General features: G+C 40.2%; 1 protein-coding gene across 1 annotated transcript in view; it reads right to left on the minus strand.

The window, feature by feature from the left end:
• Positions 1–18,652, minus strand: part of LRRC1 (leucine rich repeat containing 1) — a 79,220-nt gene that overhangs the window by 44,371 nt on the left and 16,197 nt on the right. The window contains exons 3-4 of the mRNA XM_033055888.1: positions 4,519–4,597; positions 1,318–1,407 (exon numbers count right to left, since the gene is read on the minus strand). Of these exons, the coding sequence (XP_032911779.1) occupies positions 1,318–1,407; positions 4,519–4,597 (169 nt within the window). The remainder of the gene's footprint in view (positions 1–1,317; positions 1,408–4,518; positions 4,598–18,652) is intronic.

Here is an 18,652-nt window from a genome sequence, read left to right on the forward strand (position 1 = left end):
TCCCTAGTCACTGGGCACACGCTATCTGTACCTGTTAGTGCTTGTGGGAGGTTTCAAAAGATACTTTCCACTTCTGTTGCAGCTGGCATGGTGCCAGGTGAGAGCTTTCATATCCATGGGAAGTGGCTAAAGTAATGCCAGTCTGAACCTGACTACATTGCAGGAGCTCTTATGATTAAGATCCTTTCTGCAAAACTCCTCTGTTTAGAAACATCTGGATGTTACTGAACTAACAACAAGCCAGTAAAATGGGTAATAGTTGTGTGCAGCTATTTGCCGGGGAGAATATTGAAGATGTCTACACATGCTCAAGGAGAAACTGGACAAGTACTCAAAAGAGAGATTTATTATGGTCTATCAATTAGACAAACCAAAATCCAAAGCTCAGGAAATCCTCTGAACCAGAAACAGTCAGGGGATGGAAAAAAGTCATAACACATACACATTGTTCTTCTAAACCCTCATAAGGCATCTACTTATGGCAACAGTAGAAGGAAATTGGGCTAGATGAGCCTTTGAGCTGAATCAGCATAGTGATTCTCATATATTTAAGTGAGGAGACATGGAACTACTACTTCTCCTTCAAATTGGAAGAGACACCATCTCTCCATTAAAGGGAAAGAGATTTCCCATCTGCAAGTGTGAATATTTCAGTCCAAAGGAGACACATAAACCTTGTTCACTTCACTTTCCATATTTCCACTTTGAAAGTCTGTCCTTCCAACACCAAACTACCTTCCAGAGCAAACAAATATCTTAAAAACATACAAAATTTAATCTTAAGAGCTGTTCCATGAGTTTTCATCTCCACAGCTCTCACTGAAGTTTTTTTCAAACCCAGGCTGCTTCCATAGCTAGTTAGGGAGCTTCTAAATTTCCATCCTGATCACAGCCAGCTTTTACCCATCTGTTCTAGTGCCAGCAATTGCCTGCTTTTGAGCTAAGCTGCAAGCCATCTGACATGTTCACAATAATGGATCAATGGTCTACTTAGGAAAGCAAAAGGTCAGATCAGCATGACAAAACACCAAATTAATTCTGCACCTAAAATTCCAAGTTATTTTAAATCCTAAAGAACAGAGTTGAACTATACACATACACACTTTAGGTTTTGCATTAACCTGCTAATGTCAAGTGAAAATGCCATGTTTCAGGGTTTTTTAAAACAGATCCCTCCGACTTGAAAGAATAGAAAAAAATAAGGGTAGACATGTAAATAATGTTATAGGTGTATTAAATACAATTATGCGAGTCATTCATACAATAAGTGCAACAATAAAGAAAAAAATTAAAAGTAATAAAGTACAAAGAACTTACTTCCCAATGTTTTCAGGTAGTGCTTGCAGAGAGATATCATTTACTGAAAGACATGTTAGATTCTGCAATTCAGGAAAGCTTTCAGGCAGCCTGTGGAGATATTAATTCAAATCAAGGACTTCCAGAAGTATCCTCATGCGAGCAAGACTTTATTTAGCAAATACACACAGAGGAAGGAATGAAAATTCTAAAGATCATAAAAAACACCCATGATTTAAGAGTCTTTACAGTTCATTCTGTGTCAAAGAACAGGTGATATACCACTCTCTTCCCTGCACCCAATTTCAGCTTCAAAACACTACACAGCTTGAGAACATTTAAAGCATTTTCACAAAATTGAAAAATAAAATCAATCACATTAAAAAAAAACAACACAAACTTTTTTATTATTGTTTTCCTGTATAACCAAATGGTAGAATGATTAAATTTTATTTTTATTCAGGCTCCAGTTACATACATACTTATAGCAAGGCCATTTTGTATTAGCTGCTAGGCTGCTCTTCAGCTGCTGCTTTTTTTAAGAAATATGCTGTTCACTATGAAGACAATGTTCTGCTGTTACAGCATTTCACATTTACTGGTTCACAACACTACAGCATGTTAATCCTCGCTTCTTACACTATAAAATGCAGTCATGTGCAGAACACTTCCAAGTTCCCAAAGCCTTTAGGTCCATCATTCATCTGGTCTTCTGCAAGGTGTGGCTCCCCATTCCCCCACACTGAGGGGCTCCTGTGCCACTTGCTGCTCACTGGCAATACCAAGCAGCTCAGTTTGTATTGCACAAGAGACGGGATGAGGTAAAGGGGCCAGTTAGGTAAAGAAGCAGAAGCTCCTGGCCCAGTCATTCAACTTCTGCTTGACCCCCAGCGCCTGCAATCTAAGATCAAGCTGTAGCATTTGGTTTGGTTCCTGCTGTCCCCACCACCCAGCTCAAGGCACTTGGCATGACCTGCAGGCAACTTGTAAATGGAGACACACCAACAGGCAAATACACGGGGGGATGGGGAGAAGGAAAAATGCAAATTACAGTGTGGGGCAAGAGGGATTTTTCATGTGATCAATTCTGTACTGCACTGCTTCATATTCTGAACTTTATTAACAGGAGATGCTCAATATCTTCAAAATGTGAGCTCCACTGGAACCACTCATTACCATTTAGACTCTAACAGGTTCAAGAGTGGAGTTAAATGGTTTGTCTTTTGTTCAGCCCTCATAACAAGTAGTTGGACTCAATTATTGTAGGTCCCTTCCAACCAGAACTATTCTATTCTCTCTCCAGCAGGCAGTGGACTTCATATCTATAATAAATCCATACATGTGTATAGATATCTATAAATAAATGCTCTTTACTGATATAAATAACATAAAAACCTGAAATAGTCTGAAAACAGCTGAAAAATGGTCTGCTAGCCACCTTTAATGCTCAGTTTCATTAGTGATTTAAGTCTGACAATGAGGCAACCACATTGTATTAGTGGTAGGACATTGACTGCAAAGATCTCCAACTGGCTTTTAAGCTTAGAGGAAATAATGACAACAATCAATGGCTAAAAAAAAAGTTCTAGAATATTACACAAAAATAACTATTTAATTTTCCACTTTGCTTGGGTAAATCTGTGCAAAAACTTACATGCTATTATGCAGGTAAAACTGAAATTCTGGATCTCATCACAGAAATACCTGGCAACCATATGTAAACAGTTCCTGGAATCTGTGCTTTCTAACTTATTAAACTGCTTGGAGTGATGTTTCCCAGGACATGCACATGCTTTGGAGCCACTTTATCTAGAATTTTCAGAATTCCCTTAAATTATCAACAAAGAGTTATGAGATCTATTTCAACACCACTGAAAAACACTCTTGTGAATTCCACAAAGCTGTGGCTGTGCATTACAGGTATTGTTAAAGGAAATACATTACTGAGGTCTCAGGCCTTATTGAGCACACAGAATGAAGAAGGATAACTAGAACACTACACTGACACTTCTGATTTCAATACCACAAGACACAGATCCGAGCTTTATACAGTGCAACCGATGCCTGGAAAAAAGCTGCTCAGTGACCCTCACCACTTGTGTATCTAAACATCAGTTCAGCCTCAGTTTGCTTTGCCGGATTTTTGTGGTATTATTATCCTCACTATATAAATAGGCTACAGAGCCACAGGGATTAAGATCACAAGTGTCCCTTTAATGCTCAGCGATGTGACTTTCAGAGAACTTAGGAGGCACTATGGGCAATATTCAAAGCACACTTCTGAAGAATCTGAGCTGCACATGTGGGAGAAGCACTCTTGCAAAACCACTGGAGTGGCTTAAGCTCTTACAGACTCCTGTTTGTTACACTGCAGCAGCCCAGTCAGCCAGCTAACCCTGCAAGTATCTGGCCATCTCAGTACAAAGCAAAGCAGGTCAGTGAGCACCCACCGTGAACACTCTGCCTTATGTGACTTGCTCAGCATCACAAAGGAGCTCTGTGGCAATGGCTGGTCCAAGAAATAGTTCTCCAAACAGTATTCAAAGGTTTTAACTAGTAAATCACCTCTTCCTTGCCATCTCCACCCTCACTTTACTAAATAAATTCCAAATTCTTCAGCAAATTGAACAGAGAAGCATAAACAATACTCTTCTTCCACACTAAAAGCGTGCAAAACCTCTGAACCTCAGCTCATCAGAACACAGGCTGGCAGCAGACACAACAGCACCAACAAGCACAGTGCATTTCTGCCTCATGTTACTGCATGTCACTGTGTCCCAGCTGACAGGAGGGTGATGAAATGCTAGTCCCAGCTTTAATCATTAGTAAAAGCCATTATCTGCAGCAGCTGATCTAAAGTCTATTCCAAATCGTCAGGCATCTGGGTTTGTGCCAATTCATTTGCTCTTCCCATTGCTGTATCTTTCCCAAGTATGAACAGGGTTTTCCCATGCATTTAGGAAAAGGAATGAAAATATTTTATAGACAATCAGATTTACCAAATCAGATTTTTCTGTTTGGCTAACAAATTTCATCCCCACCAAAGAAAGATGCACATCACTTTATAAATCTGGACTTTTGCTGCAGTCTCTGCCAGAGACAAACACAGTTGGCATATCACACAGAGTCTAGGTCACAAATTTTAAGGGTTTATTTAAAATTGTAACTGCTACAGCAAGATAGCAATTCTGGTGTGTCATACTAAGAAGAAGGTGAAGTTACCTAGTCAGTGGATTGCCACTGAAATCTGCTACCTGTAGTGCTCTGCAGAATGAGATGCTTTCTGGTATTTCCGGAATATCTGCAGAGAAAAAAAAAAAAGGAAAAAATTGTCAGCAACTGTACTGCATCTGCACTGAAATTATTGCATAATGACAGTAAGTAACTCACTACTGCAAGGAGTTATCTTGGTATCTTTTAAGACATTTCAACACGCACGACTGTTCCATGTCCAAGTACAGAACTATAGAAGCAGACCCATTTTGTGCTTTTTCACACCCCATTTCCCCCTCCTGCTTCATGTTCATCTTCCTACCACTCACCTGTCCTTGGACTGCTCTTCATCAGACTGTGCCCATCAAAAGAATCAGACAATCAATGTGCTAGGGCTATCCTAAAGAGCCAACTATAATCTGAACCTCTGGTGAATTATCAATATATGCTCACATTCTGTAGCAGAATAAAGTACACAGGAAAGGAAAACACTGGAAGGAAGAAGAGATTGTCTCTCCACCCTTAACATACACCCACTGAGCAGAAACATCCTCCCTTACACCATAGCCAAGTAATTCTGAAATTATATTCATATTGACAGGTCACAAATAAGTACTACTACACCATTTCAGACCACCAGGAAAAAAACAGAGATATCTGTTCATTAAAACATGTTGGGTTTTTTTCAAGGAACTTCAATACAGCACATTTATCTACTCAAGTCAAGTATGTCTTAGAAACAAAACTGTCTTAGAGCACTCTTATAGCAAACTGAATATCCACAAACAGGCTGTGAGTCTTCTGATTAAGTACCCATTTACTGTCACTGAGATCCAGCAAAAATTAAACAAAAACTCTGGTTTCCTTGAATGTCAAAATTAATCTTTATTATTGATTTTGAAAGTAATTTTTTTTAATTAAAATTTTAAATAAAGGTCAGACTTCAAAGTTTTTGGCTATTTCCACTGACCTCACCAGCCATGTATGATCGAAATACATTGAAAAAAAATATGGAAATTAGTTCTTTCCCCACCTAGCTGAGTAAACCAATATTGACTACCCATGTATTTTGCTCTGATTTTCTCCCCAAAAGAGGTGTGAAAGTACCTGTTCACAAGGTTCATCTCTTGCAGGTAATCTCATCAAAAGCATCTTTTTGAATGCTTCCCAATTCTGAACATAATCACAGAATGGTATGAGTTGAAAATCATCAGCAAGTCCCACCCCCTGCCATGGGCAGGGACACCTTCCACTAGACCAGGTTGCTCAAAGCCCCATCAAACCTGGCTTTGAAGACTTCCAGGAAGGGGGGCATCCACAGCTTCTCTGGGCAGCCTGTTCAAGTGCCTCATCACCCTCACAGCAGTTAATTTCCTCCTAAAATCTCATCTAAATCTAGTCAAATAGACACTGCAACTTTTATCTTGCATTGCAGCAACAAAAAAATACTGGCACTGATCTTGGCTAACCAACAGCAAGTAAAGATTGTGTCAACCACTATCCAGTCTTCATGCTATTCTTCCCTGGGAACTAGCTGGAAACGTTCTGAAAGGGACATCTCTATTTCAAAGCTTCTGAGCACTGAGAATTACTTATTTCTTTGCAACCAAGCCAGCATCCACAGATTTTAAAATGCATTAATGGACACATACAACCCTTTCACAGAGAGATACATGCTTTAACATGACAATCATTCTCACTGATTAAAAACAAACCAACAAGCAAACAACAAAAAGTAAAGCTGAAGTAAAAATAACTATCCTACTTTGTTTGGGGAAAAAAATATATACACATAAAAATGCAACATATAAAGCAGAAGATAAATCCTCGTGCAGAAGCTTCTAGAACTAATCATGCTACTGATTTCTGCCATCAAAATAGATTTTCACTGTCATACTGCAAAACAGTTTCTCTTGTACGTCTGTATGATGTACTACAAAACCCAGAAAATATGCCTTCTCAGCAAAACTATCTTGACATGGTTTTTCTGTTATAACAGTCTCGGATACTATCTGTAAAAGCCAACAAGTATCCAAGCTAAGAAAAAACTACGCCAACATAAGATACCATTTCCAAAAACACGGTATACACACTGCTTATAGTTTGGATGTATTTGCAAATTACTGAATCTGTTCTGGAAATAAAATGTGCTTTCCCAGACTATGAAGCTGCTACATGAGCAAAACTCTTCAATAAGAAATGCAAACAGACACAGGGAAAACAAGATAAATTCCATTTTTTGCGGGTTTTTTTCACATGATCTCTGACCTGGGAGACAGGGTAAAGCATTGTTGGAAGAAAGACTTTTCCTTGGTTAAGAGATTGGGCTTGAGAGCACCTAGGCAGACTTGACTTCCACAAGTCCATGAGCCCTGTCGGTACATGTTCACGTGCTGAGGGAGCAGGTGGACACCACGGCCAGGCCACTCACCATCATCTCTGAAATGTCACAGGGATGAAGAGAAGTGTCTGAGGACTGGACAAAAGCAAATGCCAGCCCAGTCTACAAATAAGGCAAGAAGGAACTGCTGACCTGCCAGCTTCACCTCAACCCCTCCAAATGGATGACAAGAAGGTGTCTGGAATAGTCAGTACGGATTCACACCTGATCAAATTTACTGCATTCTACAATGAAACAACTATCTGGATGGATGAGGGGAGAGCAATGGATGTTGTCTCTTTGGACTTGAGCAAGGTTTTTGACACTGTCTTCCACAATAACCTTGTAGGCAAACTCAGGAGGTGCAGACTAATCATGAATGGACAGTGAGGTGGACAGACAACACACTGAGCTGTGAGTCCACACCTGGAGAGCTGTGTCACATTCTGGGCTCCCCAGTATGAGACAGGGAGCTCCTGGAACAGATTCAACAGAGGACAACAAAGATGATTAAGGGACAGGAGCACCTCTCTTACAAAAAAGGCTGAGGAAACTGGGCCTGTTCACCTCAAGCAGAGACAACTGAGAGGGGAACTCATCAATGTCTATCAGTAGTTGAAGGGAGGGTGCCAGGAGGATGTTTCCAGGCTCTTCTTGGTGGTGCCAAGTAACAGGACAAAAGGCAACAGAGAGAAACTGATGCACAGGAAGTTCCACCTGACTATTAGGAAAAATATCTTCATTGTGCAGGGGACCAAGCACTGAAACAGATTGCCCAGAGAGTTTGTGGAGTCTTCTCCCTGGAGATACTCAAGAATCAGCTGGACATAATCCTGTGCAATGTGGTCTAGAACAATCCTGCTTGAGCAGGAAGGTTGGATCAATGACCTACTGTGATCCTTTCCAATATTACCCGTTCTCTGATTATGCAAAGTGCATTTTCCTCCCCCTCACCTGATACTTTTTTACTATTCATTTCTCTCCTCTGCCTATCTGGACAAAGGACGGACAAATATTCAGTGCAGCTCTCTGAAGCGAGGATCATTATACAATTACTGAATTCAAAAAGGTTGAAATGCAACTAATTTCCACTGCCAAGCATCTCAGAAAGATTTCTCAAGCAAGACACAAGTTATGAGAAGATACTTTATCACTACATGTGAAGACTAGTGTAACATTGCATTGAATAAATGAATTCAGACAAGAAAAGAGGCGCATTTTACTATAGGACAAAAAATGCAGTGATAATTGTAGCAGAGAAGATAATGGTACATAATAAAACCACTGACATAATCAATTGGAATGCAGCAGAGAATATTAAAATAGATAAAGAAGTCCTTTTGTCTCTTGATGGATTAAGAACCTTTCACCGTTAGTGTTGACTACTCAATTTTGTTACAGACATTAACGTGTACATACCTGCCAATACCAGCAACAGTAAGGTTGAATACTTCTCTTGCCACTGCTGGATAACCAGCTCAAATCCTACTTAAATATGTAGGATTCTTCTAATGCTACACTCTGATGAATGCTTTTCACTTACACGATGCCCCAGATGTTCTGGCATACAGATTGTGCAGCACTGCTAATAATAAAGCCATAAACCAAACATAAGCCCTGTGACGTCTGACAGTACAGATACACTGACAGCAGAAAAGAAGTTGTGGCAGCAACACTGGATCAAAATCAAGCTCTGCAGTCATGTATACAAGAGGGTACGTGTGCCCTTCTCCATTCAAAACACCTCTTCAGATGTTTATTGTTACAGTTTGCACAAGAATTTGCTAACAACTTAGCAAGCCCTGTACAAGTAACTTTAGAAGTAAGTTTGACACTAAAGAATTCTCTACTGTTTAGATGAGGAAATTACTTCTAAAAATCCTTCTGCTTGATGACAATCCTTTCTTCCCCTCCTCCCCTTTTTTTTGGAAGATTTCTACAACAGTTACATCACTCAATCCACATTCCCCCCTTTCCCTCCTCTAATGGCTCGGAGGGTGATTTTTAAACTGATACAATTTTTGAATTGCACATTTTTCCAGCATTCTATATTAAATTTCAAGGACTGATAATATTCCATCTACACAAAGGCTACAGTACAGCCAGTATCCATTACACATCCTGCAAAATTGAGCATAATTTCCAACACCTAATAAGTATCGCAACAGCAATGGCCAGGAAAGTCCTAGGCTGTGACAGGGCTGTCAGACCAGAGCTACTCAAACAGTGACTCTTGAATAAAAGAGTAAAAGTAAAAACTATTTTTGCAAGAACTTTGCTGAAGTCTCAGATATGAGAAATGCACCACATTCCTGAAGGAGAGTTTACCATGCTCAAGAGTCTTTCAGGGAGCAACTACTGGATGCAGTCATATTTTCCAGCTATGAAGGCAACACAGAGCACTGTGCATTAGGAGCACTGGAGCTGGCACACTGCATACACCTCAGCCAAAGTCAGCTGAACAGACCTGATTTACCTGGAAAAAAGTGGAAAGTCCACCAAGAGAACAGAACTTTTACATAAGACAGAACATCTTTAACTGCTTAGTGACCAGTGGTAATTCATAAGTGCAATTCAGCAGTTGATTAGTTTACGGAGCATTTATAGCCAAGGAAGCCCATTCTAGACACAGACTGTGAATCCATGCAGGATTATCCCTCAGGAGAGATAAGAAGCAGCAAACCAGGTCTCATCCATCCAATTCAATACACAGATTATGTTTCATCCTCCTCTTTTCACATACACAATATATATTATCAACTGTGGTATTTACACATACACCCACACACACAGAAGGTTAAGCATTAAGCACTGCAATACTCAAGTGATTTAGGAGCCTAAAGGTTCTCTCGTCACTTCCAGGAAGGTTGGTCTGTGCCACCCACCTTCTCAGAGTGACCTCTGAGAAGCCTGCCCTTGGAAAAGCTCAGTTTTCCAGCCCTGCTCTCCAACTGCCCTTCCCTACTAAACATGGAAGGAAACTGCCCACTTTCTCAAATACCTTTCAAGTAGGAATTTGTGCTGTAAGTACTCGTTTGTCTTTTTGATGGGCTCTCCAGCTGGGAAGCCCAGCTGAGCAGGCTGTTGTCACAGATGTCCCCATCACATCTCTCTACCCTCCCAAAAGCAGCCAAGTGCAGCTCCCAAGGGTCTGATCCCGCAGAGGGAAGGGATGGAAGGTTACTCATCCTCCTCCTCCATTTCCACACTGAGATAATGACATTCGCAATGATCAGATGGGTTTCCCTTTCTTTAAAACCAGGAGGTTTGCCACTAGCCCTGAAGTGAGAAATCATCAACCTCTTTCCATGAAGTGCTACAATTTTTTTGAGGCACAATGTGACAGGAGTCACATGGTTCTTGCGAATTCTATTGAGATTAAGTGGCTCTTGAACAGGTTGGAACATTTTCCTCTTCAGGCTCTGAGACTGAGGATATACAACACACAAGAGATAAAGCTCTTTTAAGACCTGTCTTTAAAGCTTTAAGGAAAATTCACCAACAGGTTCAGGTTGCATTTTCTCAAGTAAATCCCTTACTGAATAATTAACAAGAAACTGAAGAGACATGTCTCATTTCTCCTCCTCACTGCTTCTGGAAACATCCCTTTTCCAAACGACAAGAGCAGCAGGGAAAAAAGTCCTCACAAAACAGCATTTCATGCCCACATATATATTAGACATGTCTCTTGAAATAAAACTGTGCGGGAACATAAGAACAAGCTGGGTCTTTGGACAGATAGCATGAGGTAATTCAACAGACTATCCTAAGTTACAGCAAGCAGCAGGAACAGAGATCAGGAGCTGTAAATTCGAAACAGGAGGAAAAAAGAAGAGGGGGAGAAGAGAGAGGGGAGAGCTGGACGACCAGATCAGAAGGAAGCATTAGTTCCAGGTGAATTAAGTGTAAGACTCCAAGTTTGACAACAAATTTATGTATTCTACCTTTTCACTTATACATGCCAGTCAAGAGTTAAACAGAAGAGTTAATGAAGATATTTTTATAACAACTTCCACCTTGGATCTCAAGGATAACAGAATTAAATACTTTTAGTCTGAGAAGTAAGAGGGTAATAAATGTGAGAAGTAGTACTCTACGTATAAAGCTGTGTATGAGAAGAAGTATTTTAACAACAAAGTTCCAGACTTACTCCATATTAATTCTTCAGGAACTTCATTGTCATGCCATCTTACATTCTCAATAAAATAGAAACCAAAACCCAAGCAAATCTGTGAATACAAGAACTAACAATGTCTGGTTATAGATTGCCATTTTATGATCTCTAATCTAGATTATCTAAAAAATTAAGTCTTTATTTTATGCCACTCCTGTATGTACTGTCTGACATTTAACACTCTAGCTGACTTCAGGCAGGCCTAAGCTTTCTGCCTCCAACTTGGCCTGCTCCTCTCCACAGCTTTCCCTTGAATTTGCATGAAGGCACTATTGCTAGATGCACACAAGTACATTAGCAAAGTCTCTTCAGAAAGAACAGTTAAATCTGGCAGAACATGCCATGATGGGAAAATCCACTTTTCTGTAATCCATTTAAAAATAGACTTCTAGATGTCTCAAATTAAATTACTCTATCATGAGAGTTCATTTATCTTCTTTTTCTCAATCACAGTCAGCACTTGCTGCTTCTTCCTTCTCTTTGATGAGAAGCCCTGTCCAAGGACATGGTCCAGTAATTTCTCTCCTTACCTTATTCTCCTGCTGCATGTCTTCCTCCAACCTACCAACATCAAATTAATTTTAGTGACACAGATTCACAAATCAGATTCACTTTTACATCACTTCTTCAGAGCAAGTAAGAATTTCCACATATCTGAGGCACTCTGCAGAGCTCCAGAGTCCAAAAGTAATTTGCAGTAGGTTTTTCTTTCTTCCCTAATATGCTCCTTTGTACGTTGATCCCTGAACTTCACATGTCAGACATTAAAGTGATGATGTTTTTAAGTAAAAATTTTAAACTAACCTCAAGGGAGAAATGGGATATAATACAAAGAAAAGGTATGTCACAAGAAATTAGATGTGTCAAAAAAACCCCAACCCAAACATCAAAACTCAAACACCCAACACAACTGTTAGCAAGAAAACATCCAAAAGAGCAAAAGTTCTCTTATCTCCAAGTCTGCTTTGCTTTCATTCGCACCAAAAAATTCCCAAAATTTCCCACAAACCCAGTCACTGTTCAGACGCAGAATGAAGCTTAAGTTGCTCTACCACCATACAAAACACAAGTCTCTGGTGGGATGTTCCATCACTTTCAGGTGTACACACCAGGGTTGCAGCAACGGCATCCACAGCATGTTTTCTTGTATCAGATAAGACATGTCCAAGCAGGAGTAGGAGAGCAACTCTTGTTTGTGTGTAAGCCCTCACTTGGACACAAATCAGTTCAGAGAACAAACAAGCAACATCCAGCAGTTGCATGTTAAGAAGATAGACCCATTTGTCAACTATACTGTCTTCCAGCACAGGTTGCTGGCTTGGGGTTTTTTGCTTGTCCACGGAGCAAGAAAGCATCCATTCCCACCTATTTCTCAGCATTCTAGGTTTTGCTATTTGCCACCAGACCTGTATCAGCACGTTCATGTCACGGCAGCCGGTGGCAGGCAAAGAAGAGGATTTCATGGAGGAAGTCTCTGCTCAGATGCTGTGGAAGTGCAGCAGGGCACAGGTGAGCAGCCAGACAGGCAAGAGCACAAAGCAACGACAGCAGCTGCCAGACAAGACAGCAGAGTCCATGGAGGCTGTGGGACAAGATCAGAAGACTCAAACTAAGTAGGCTTCCCCCTACTTAGCTTATCTCTTCACCATAAAATAGCTGAACCGAAACAAGCGTTCAAGCCTTTCCTCCATCAGAATTTCTCATCTGAAAAAATGCTGGTTATCCTGCTTTCAGTGGGGGAGAGGAAGAGGGGAACGCTTTCTCAGTTTGTGGGCAGAAGGGAAGCAATCCTACAGATCACAGGTACACCTTGGAGAGCAGATGGCTGAATTAAAGAGAGAAAGCACTGATGCACAGACACTGATATGAACAAGTGAGCTGAGTCTTAGAGAGCAAAGCAGAGATTCTACACCACCCTTCAGCAAAACGGGCTGATGGACACTCTGCAGGAAAGCTTCTGCCTACTCACCTGGCCCTCTAATAACTTGTTGAATAAAATCTACCTATCACATGATGCATGTGGTGTCCTGAGGATGACCAAGATCTCTAAAGAGACTTTCAATTAGGTCATAAAGTGGCTAAAAAGAATGAACACTTCAAATAAAAAGCAGAAATATCAAATCACCTGCAGCTGAAAGCAGAACAGTTAAATACCAATGTCGTAGAATTCTTCAAGCACCCTGAGAGCTGAAGACAAAAGAAAATGTAAGTTTCTAAATTTGCAACTGTGATCCATCCATTTTGGAAGCAAGGAAAACTTAAGAATAACACTCACAGAGCACTTGGGATACCAGTCTTCTAGAGACTGACTTCCAAAGTCTTGGACCCTGCTCAGACCTTGCATAGCAGCACTGTAGTCTTTCCTTACACATATTGACATGCTTGTGAGGAACCATCTCTACCATTACAGTAATCCTAAAGCACCATATTTATCTTTGTTTAAATCTGTAATTATTTTCCTATAAATGACAGATATGCCAACTGTGTAGAGAGAGGATTTTGAAACAAGAACATCCCGATGTCTCAAGGCTTGTGTCCAGAAGAACCAGAGCATTATCAATACGGTCATAAGGTCAGTTTAAGCAGAAACTACAAAAATCAGCAGCAACTAATATATCATGTAGCATGAATTCATCTCTATGGTGGGTATGAAATATGAATTGCACACATTAAACAAACAATATTATTCTTACTGGATATCATAGTAAAGAACCATGTTCAGATTTTGATATCAAGCATCATGCAAAGCCAAATACAGCTTAACAAGATGTGCCTACACACAGATTTCCTCAACAGATGCCACCGTAAAATCCATCACTCCTCAGTTCACAAAGTAATGGATCTCAGCTCCACTGGGAGCTGAATCAGCAAACACAACCAGAATAATCTATCTACCAATAATAGAAAAAAAAACATTTAATTCCCCCACTGCACTCACACTTGCATTTTTTCTACAGTTCCACACCAAAAACTGCAAGATCACAGACCACTTCCACAGAAGACCACACCATCTGAGTCCCCTTACCTGCTGCCAGCTGCAAAGTCACTACACACAGTCAGTGCAAAACTGCCAGCACAGAGCAGCTACCAATGCTATGGGCTTGCAGGACCAAGTCCTTGGTACACACATTCAATGGAAGCACAAGGAGCAGCAGAAAAGTGTGCCAGGCTTTGATCACAAATAGCAACTCACAGGTAGACACAGAAATGCAAGCAGCTCCTCTCCTACAAAAGCAACGGGGTCAGCCAGCATCAGAGAAAGGGGTGGACAGCAGGACAATTCAAATGGCACTCCCGAAGCTGGGAAGGACAGGAAAGCCACTCCAGTGCCTAATGCTTAGTTATCCCAGCTCAGTGATTTCACCTTTATGTGGAAAGAGCTGAATGAAGCAAGTTGTTGACAGTTTGTCCATGGCTGTGAAAGGTGTATAACATTAGGAATAAAAACCTGGCTTCCACAGCACACCTGTTAAGAGAAAGTGTGTGCAGGATAGAAATGTGTTCCAAATAAGAATATAACAGTTAAATCAACACCTTCAGGGCATTTTAAGGAACATGCAATATCATGACAAAAACTCATCACTGAGTTTAAAGGATTTAATATTTGTCAAAGGCAAACAAAATCCCTCTTCTTGGAGAAGAGGGATACTAAAAAGGATTACACCACCTCTGCAAGAACACAGCATACATACATAGTATACATAATCCTGAATAGCACCATGCATTAAATTAACTATAGAAACTTCATGCTTTGCCTCTCCTGACTAGAAGAAGCTATGGAACAAGAAAACCATTAACATTTTTATAAACCCAGGATGTCAGGGCCCTAAGCTTTAAGAATTTGGCCTCCAGAGGTTGTGCAAGAAGAATAGGGGGGATGGAGTCGCTGTAGGAAATCTCTGGGGGACGAGCAGCATGGGTAGCAACCTGCTACAACTCACAGCAATCTGAAACAAAGGGCATGCCTTTGGAAGAAGGGAAGCTTAATTAAGTGCCAGTCGAGGCACTAGAAAAGAAATTAAGAAATTCGAGCACATCTTTCTATCACTGGAGACTACACTTTATGAACACAGGGTCTTTCAGGACTTATCTGAGAGAATGACCAAGTGCTGTGAGAAAAACAAAAGCACACAGGCACTTCTGACTGTGCTTAGAGCAGAATCTCCCCCTCTGTCATGCAAAGCAAAGACTTGCACTGGAGCTCAAATGCAAAGCACCTGAGCCCTACTCAAACTTTAGGGTCATGAAGCAAGAATGCTTCAGTGACCCAGTATCTTCACAAAATTCACTCATGAAATGAGAATCCAGGAAAAGATTTAATCAGGTGAGTATCCATCTCAGAAGATTGCTCAGGGAACACTCTTGAATTTCAGACATGCTTTGCCAGCAAGTCAAAAACTCAGGCATCCACTGTTGAAATCCTACAAGTCTGTTCCCTTTAGCCTTAGAATGAGTACATGAGCTTTTTTAACAACTTGATACCAAGAGGCAGATATAAACTGGATTATAACCAAATAATCTTCAAAGTGTTCACCAACACTATGCTGTTTTCTTAGCACAGCTTCTCTGCTCTCTTATGTTCCAGTCCTTGATTCATCCTTTCAACCTTAGTGCAAATAACAGCCTCAGCCAGACTAGAAAAGCACAGTAGGGATGCTTCCTAGGAAAAATTGCATGAACACATGGGCCTTACAGAGAATAAGAAATAGTATCAACATGCAAATACTCCAGGAAAAGTTTAAGAATGTATGGCTGCTAGCCTTTCCAAATCCTTTTTCTTTTGCATCACTGAGGCTACCCTTACCCTCCCCAGACTCCCTCTCACATAGACAGGGAGTATCAAATTTACAACTGCTCGAGATTTTTAGTTTTATTTCTTTGAAGGATTTTTGTAGTTCTAGATTCACCCATTAACCAAGAAACTGCTTAAAGAATTAATTACTGTAGCGCATTTTTAACATATATACTAGGATGTCTTGGGGCATTTTAAAACACCTTAGAATTTAAGAAAGACACATTTCAGAATTTCCCTGTGGACCCTACCCAAGTGTCTACAAAGCAGGGCTACTTACACAGTGCCTAACACTGCATGGCACAGGCATACAGAGCTATGTTCAACGATCAGGAGAAATTGATCCTTCCTCTAGATTCAACACCTCACAGCTGCACCAAGCACAGCTGGCCACTGCAGCTTGGAAGAGCACCCAAGTCCACCTGTATGACACACCCACCATCTCACATGGCTTCAAGGATCATATGGGTTATAAACCCTGGCCAAAGGGTTATAAAGTAGGTGAAAGGAAGACATGTTACCATGTTATTACAGTAGAAATGAAAGTACTCTGTTTATTCAAAACTCTTTCCTCCTTCTGTGATGAGAGGTTACAACAGAAAAAGCTATTCCAGTACAGAGAACATTAAATGAATTTATATCTGCGTTTTTAAGCTCTTGAGGAAACAGAATGGCCAGAACTGAGGGCAATTAGTGCACCAAACCAGACAACTAGAACAACAAAAAACACAGAACAATGATCTCTTATTTCCCAAGCTCAGATGTCACCATCACACTTTCCTATTCATGCAGCATACTGCATTTTGAAAAGCATGGCTGTTTTTCTCTGCCTCAAAGGAATACGAAGAGTTCGTATTTTTCTTTTTCCTAAGTAGTTTTGGGCAGTCAGAAAAATGAAATCTTTTGGAGTGCAAACCACAGAACAGGACAAATCTGTGGCAGGTTTAGAACGAGACATACTGGAAGGTGCGTTCAAAATACAAAGCTAATAAATTAAAATACTGTAAATATCAAAAAACATTTTGCTAGAATTTCCCCTGCAGCATCCCAGATGGCGTGTGTTTTGCCTTTTGATTTGGAGAACCATGAGACAATCACAAAATCGCCAAACAGTAGAAAGTAAGACTAGTTATCTTCTGCCACACCCCACCTGCACCACATTTCACGGTGCATTTTTAATTTGAATAGTCAAGTCATGCAGTGACATAATTGTGACATAATGAAGCAGAAGGAAATGGTATCAGTCACCTTCTGCAATGAACCACAGAGAAAAAACACCAATGCAATAAAACGGATAATTAACACTGAACCTTGGATTTTGGAAAGCAACTGCTCTCTGCCACCTGCATTAGTTCAACACATCACTGGAAAAAACACTTCCCTGTGCAGTAACTTCTAATGACACATGCATCTACCCAGCCATAAACATTCACACCATCTGCTCTTGTTACAGCTGAGCTCTCAAGCCAACTTCCAAGTCAGGCTGACAAGAGTTCACATGGCTCTGATCCACCAGCTTTTTTCCAACTAGTTATTCATTTGCAGAGAGAATTACTAAGCCAACAGAGGGTTTCTTTTTGTATAAAGTCTGTCACTGACAGCACGCAACTCAGCCAAACTCAGTAGCCAAGTACCACATCAACTAATGTTCATGTATTTCTAAAATGTTTTAACTAATCTGTCTCTTTAGTCTCTGTTTTTTTTTCCAGTTTTCTTCTCTTAGAAGGTTCTCCAAATGTGCATAAAATTATATGGTTCACAGAAATTTTTCAGCAATTGCCTGGAGACTGATCATGCTTCATCAATTATATTATCAGATAAATGCAGAATTTAAAACACCAAACAAGTAAAGGAAATATGCTCTAGAAAGGTGAAGTACCAACAATATTCTTCAGTCACAAAGAGCAGATGTGAAGTTAAACCATAAAGAAAAATTGCTCCCCAATACACTATTTATTTTCTTGAATATTGAATTACAACCTCATTTATTTACAAGGTTACACAGCCTTCATCCCTTCCATCACAGCTGAGAGAGCATTTTGTGCACATCCACTGCATGTAAGGAGGCAAAAATAGCTGACAGTTGCTCTAATTTGGAAACACAGATTCACTGTTTTTTAGATCACTGGGTCATAAGGCTGCTTAAAGGTGACCCACCAGCCCCTGAACTTCTTGTAGAACTAGTAAGTTCACCAGGGCACAGAAAAAAAGTGTTTTCGCTCCATCACAATGCAGGACAATATACACAGCAAGCACTGCAAGCAAACAATAAACCCATGTTGTTACCAACAACACATTTTAGAAGATAGTTTTTCCCAGCATTCTCTTCTGAATTTATCTCTGCAGTTGACAAATAGACTGATTCTTCTTCTAAAAGTACAACTGGAAATACCAGCACTCTGCCTCTTGCTAATCCCAGGTAAAGAGCAGGGCAGAGATAAAGAACTGGACTTCTAACCCACAGGCAGTCCTTTTTTTAGGACAGAAAGCAGCTGTATTTTTCTTCAACTTCTTTTTTTTTCTTTTTTTAAATTTTTTTCCATATCTAAATGTCAGACATTTCAGAGAGCTTGGGAAAAGAAGTCAACATTGTGACAGATACACATATAAAACTACCACATAAAGCATTTTTTAAATTGGAAAATAAAGTAGGTTCTCAGAAACACAGAACAACAGTCAAGCATTATTTTATTACTGCATTTCCACCACAAGCTCCCCTCTGCTCTTTCCCTCTTTGCCATCTAGAACTAGAGGCAAATTCATGAATTAGACAAAAAAAGTGGTCTAGGACATAGAT

This window comes from Catharus ustulatus, chromosome 3 (genome assembly GCF_009819885.2).
Source record: "Catharus ustulatus isolate bCatUst1 chromosome 3, bCatUst1.pri.v2, whole genome shotgun sequence".
Classification (NCBI taxonomy): domain Eukaryota; kingdom Metazoa; phylum Chordata; class Aves; order Passeriformes; family Turdidae; genus Catharus; species Catharus ustulatus.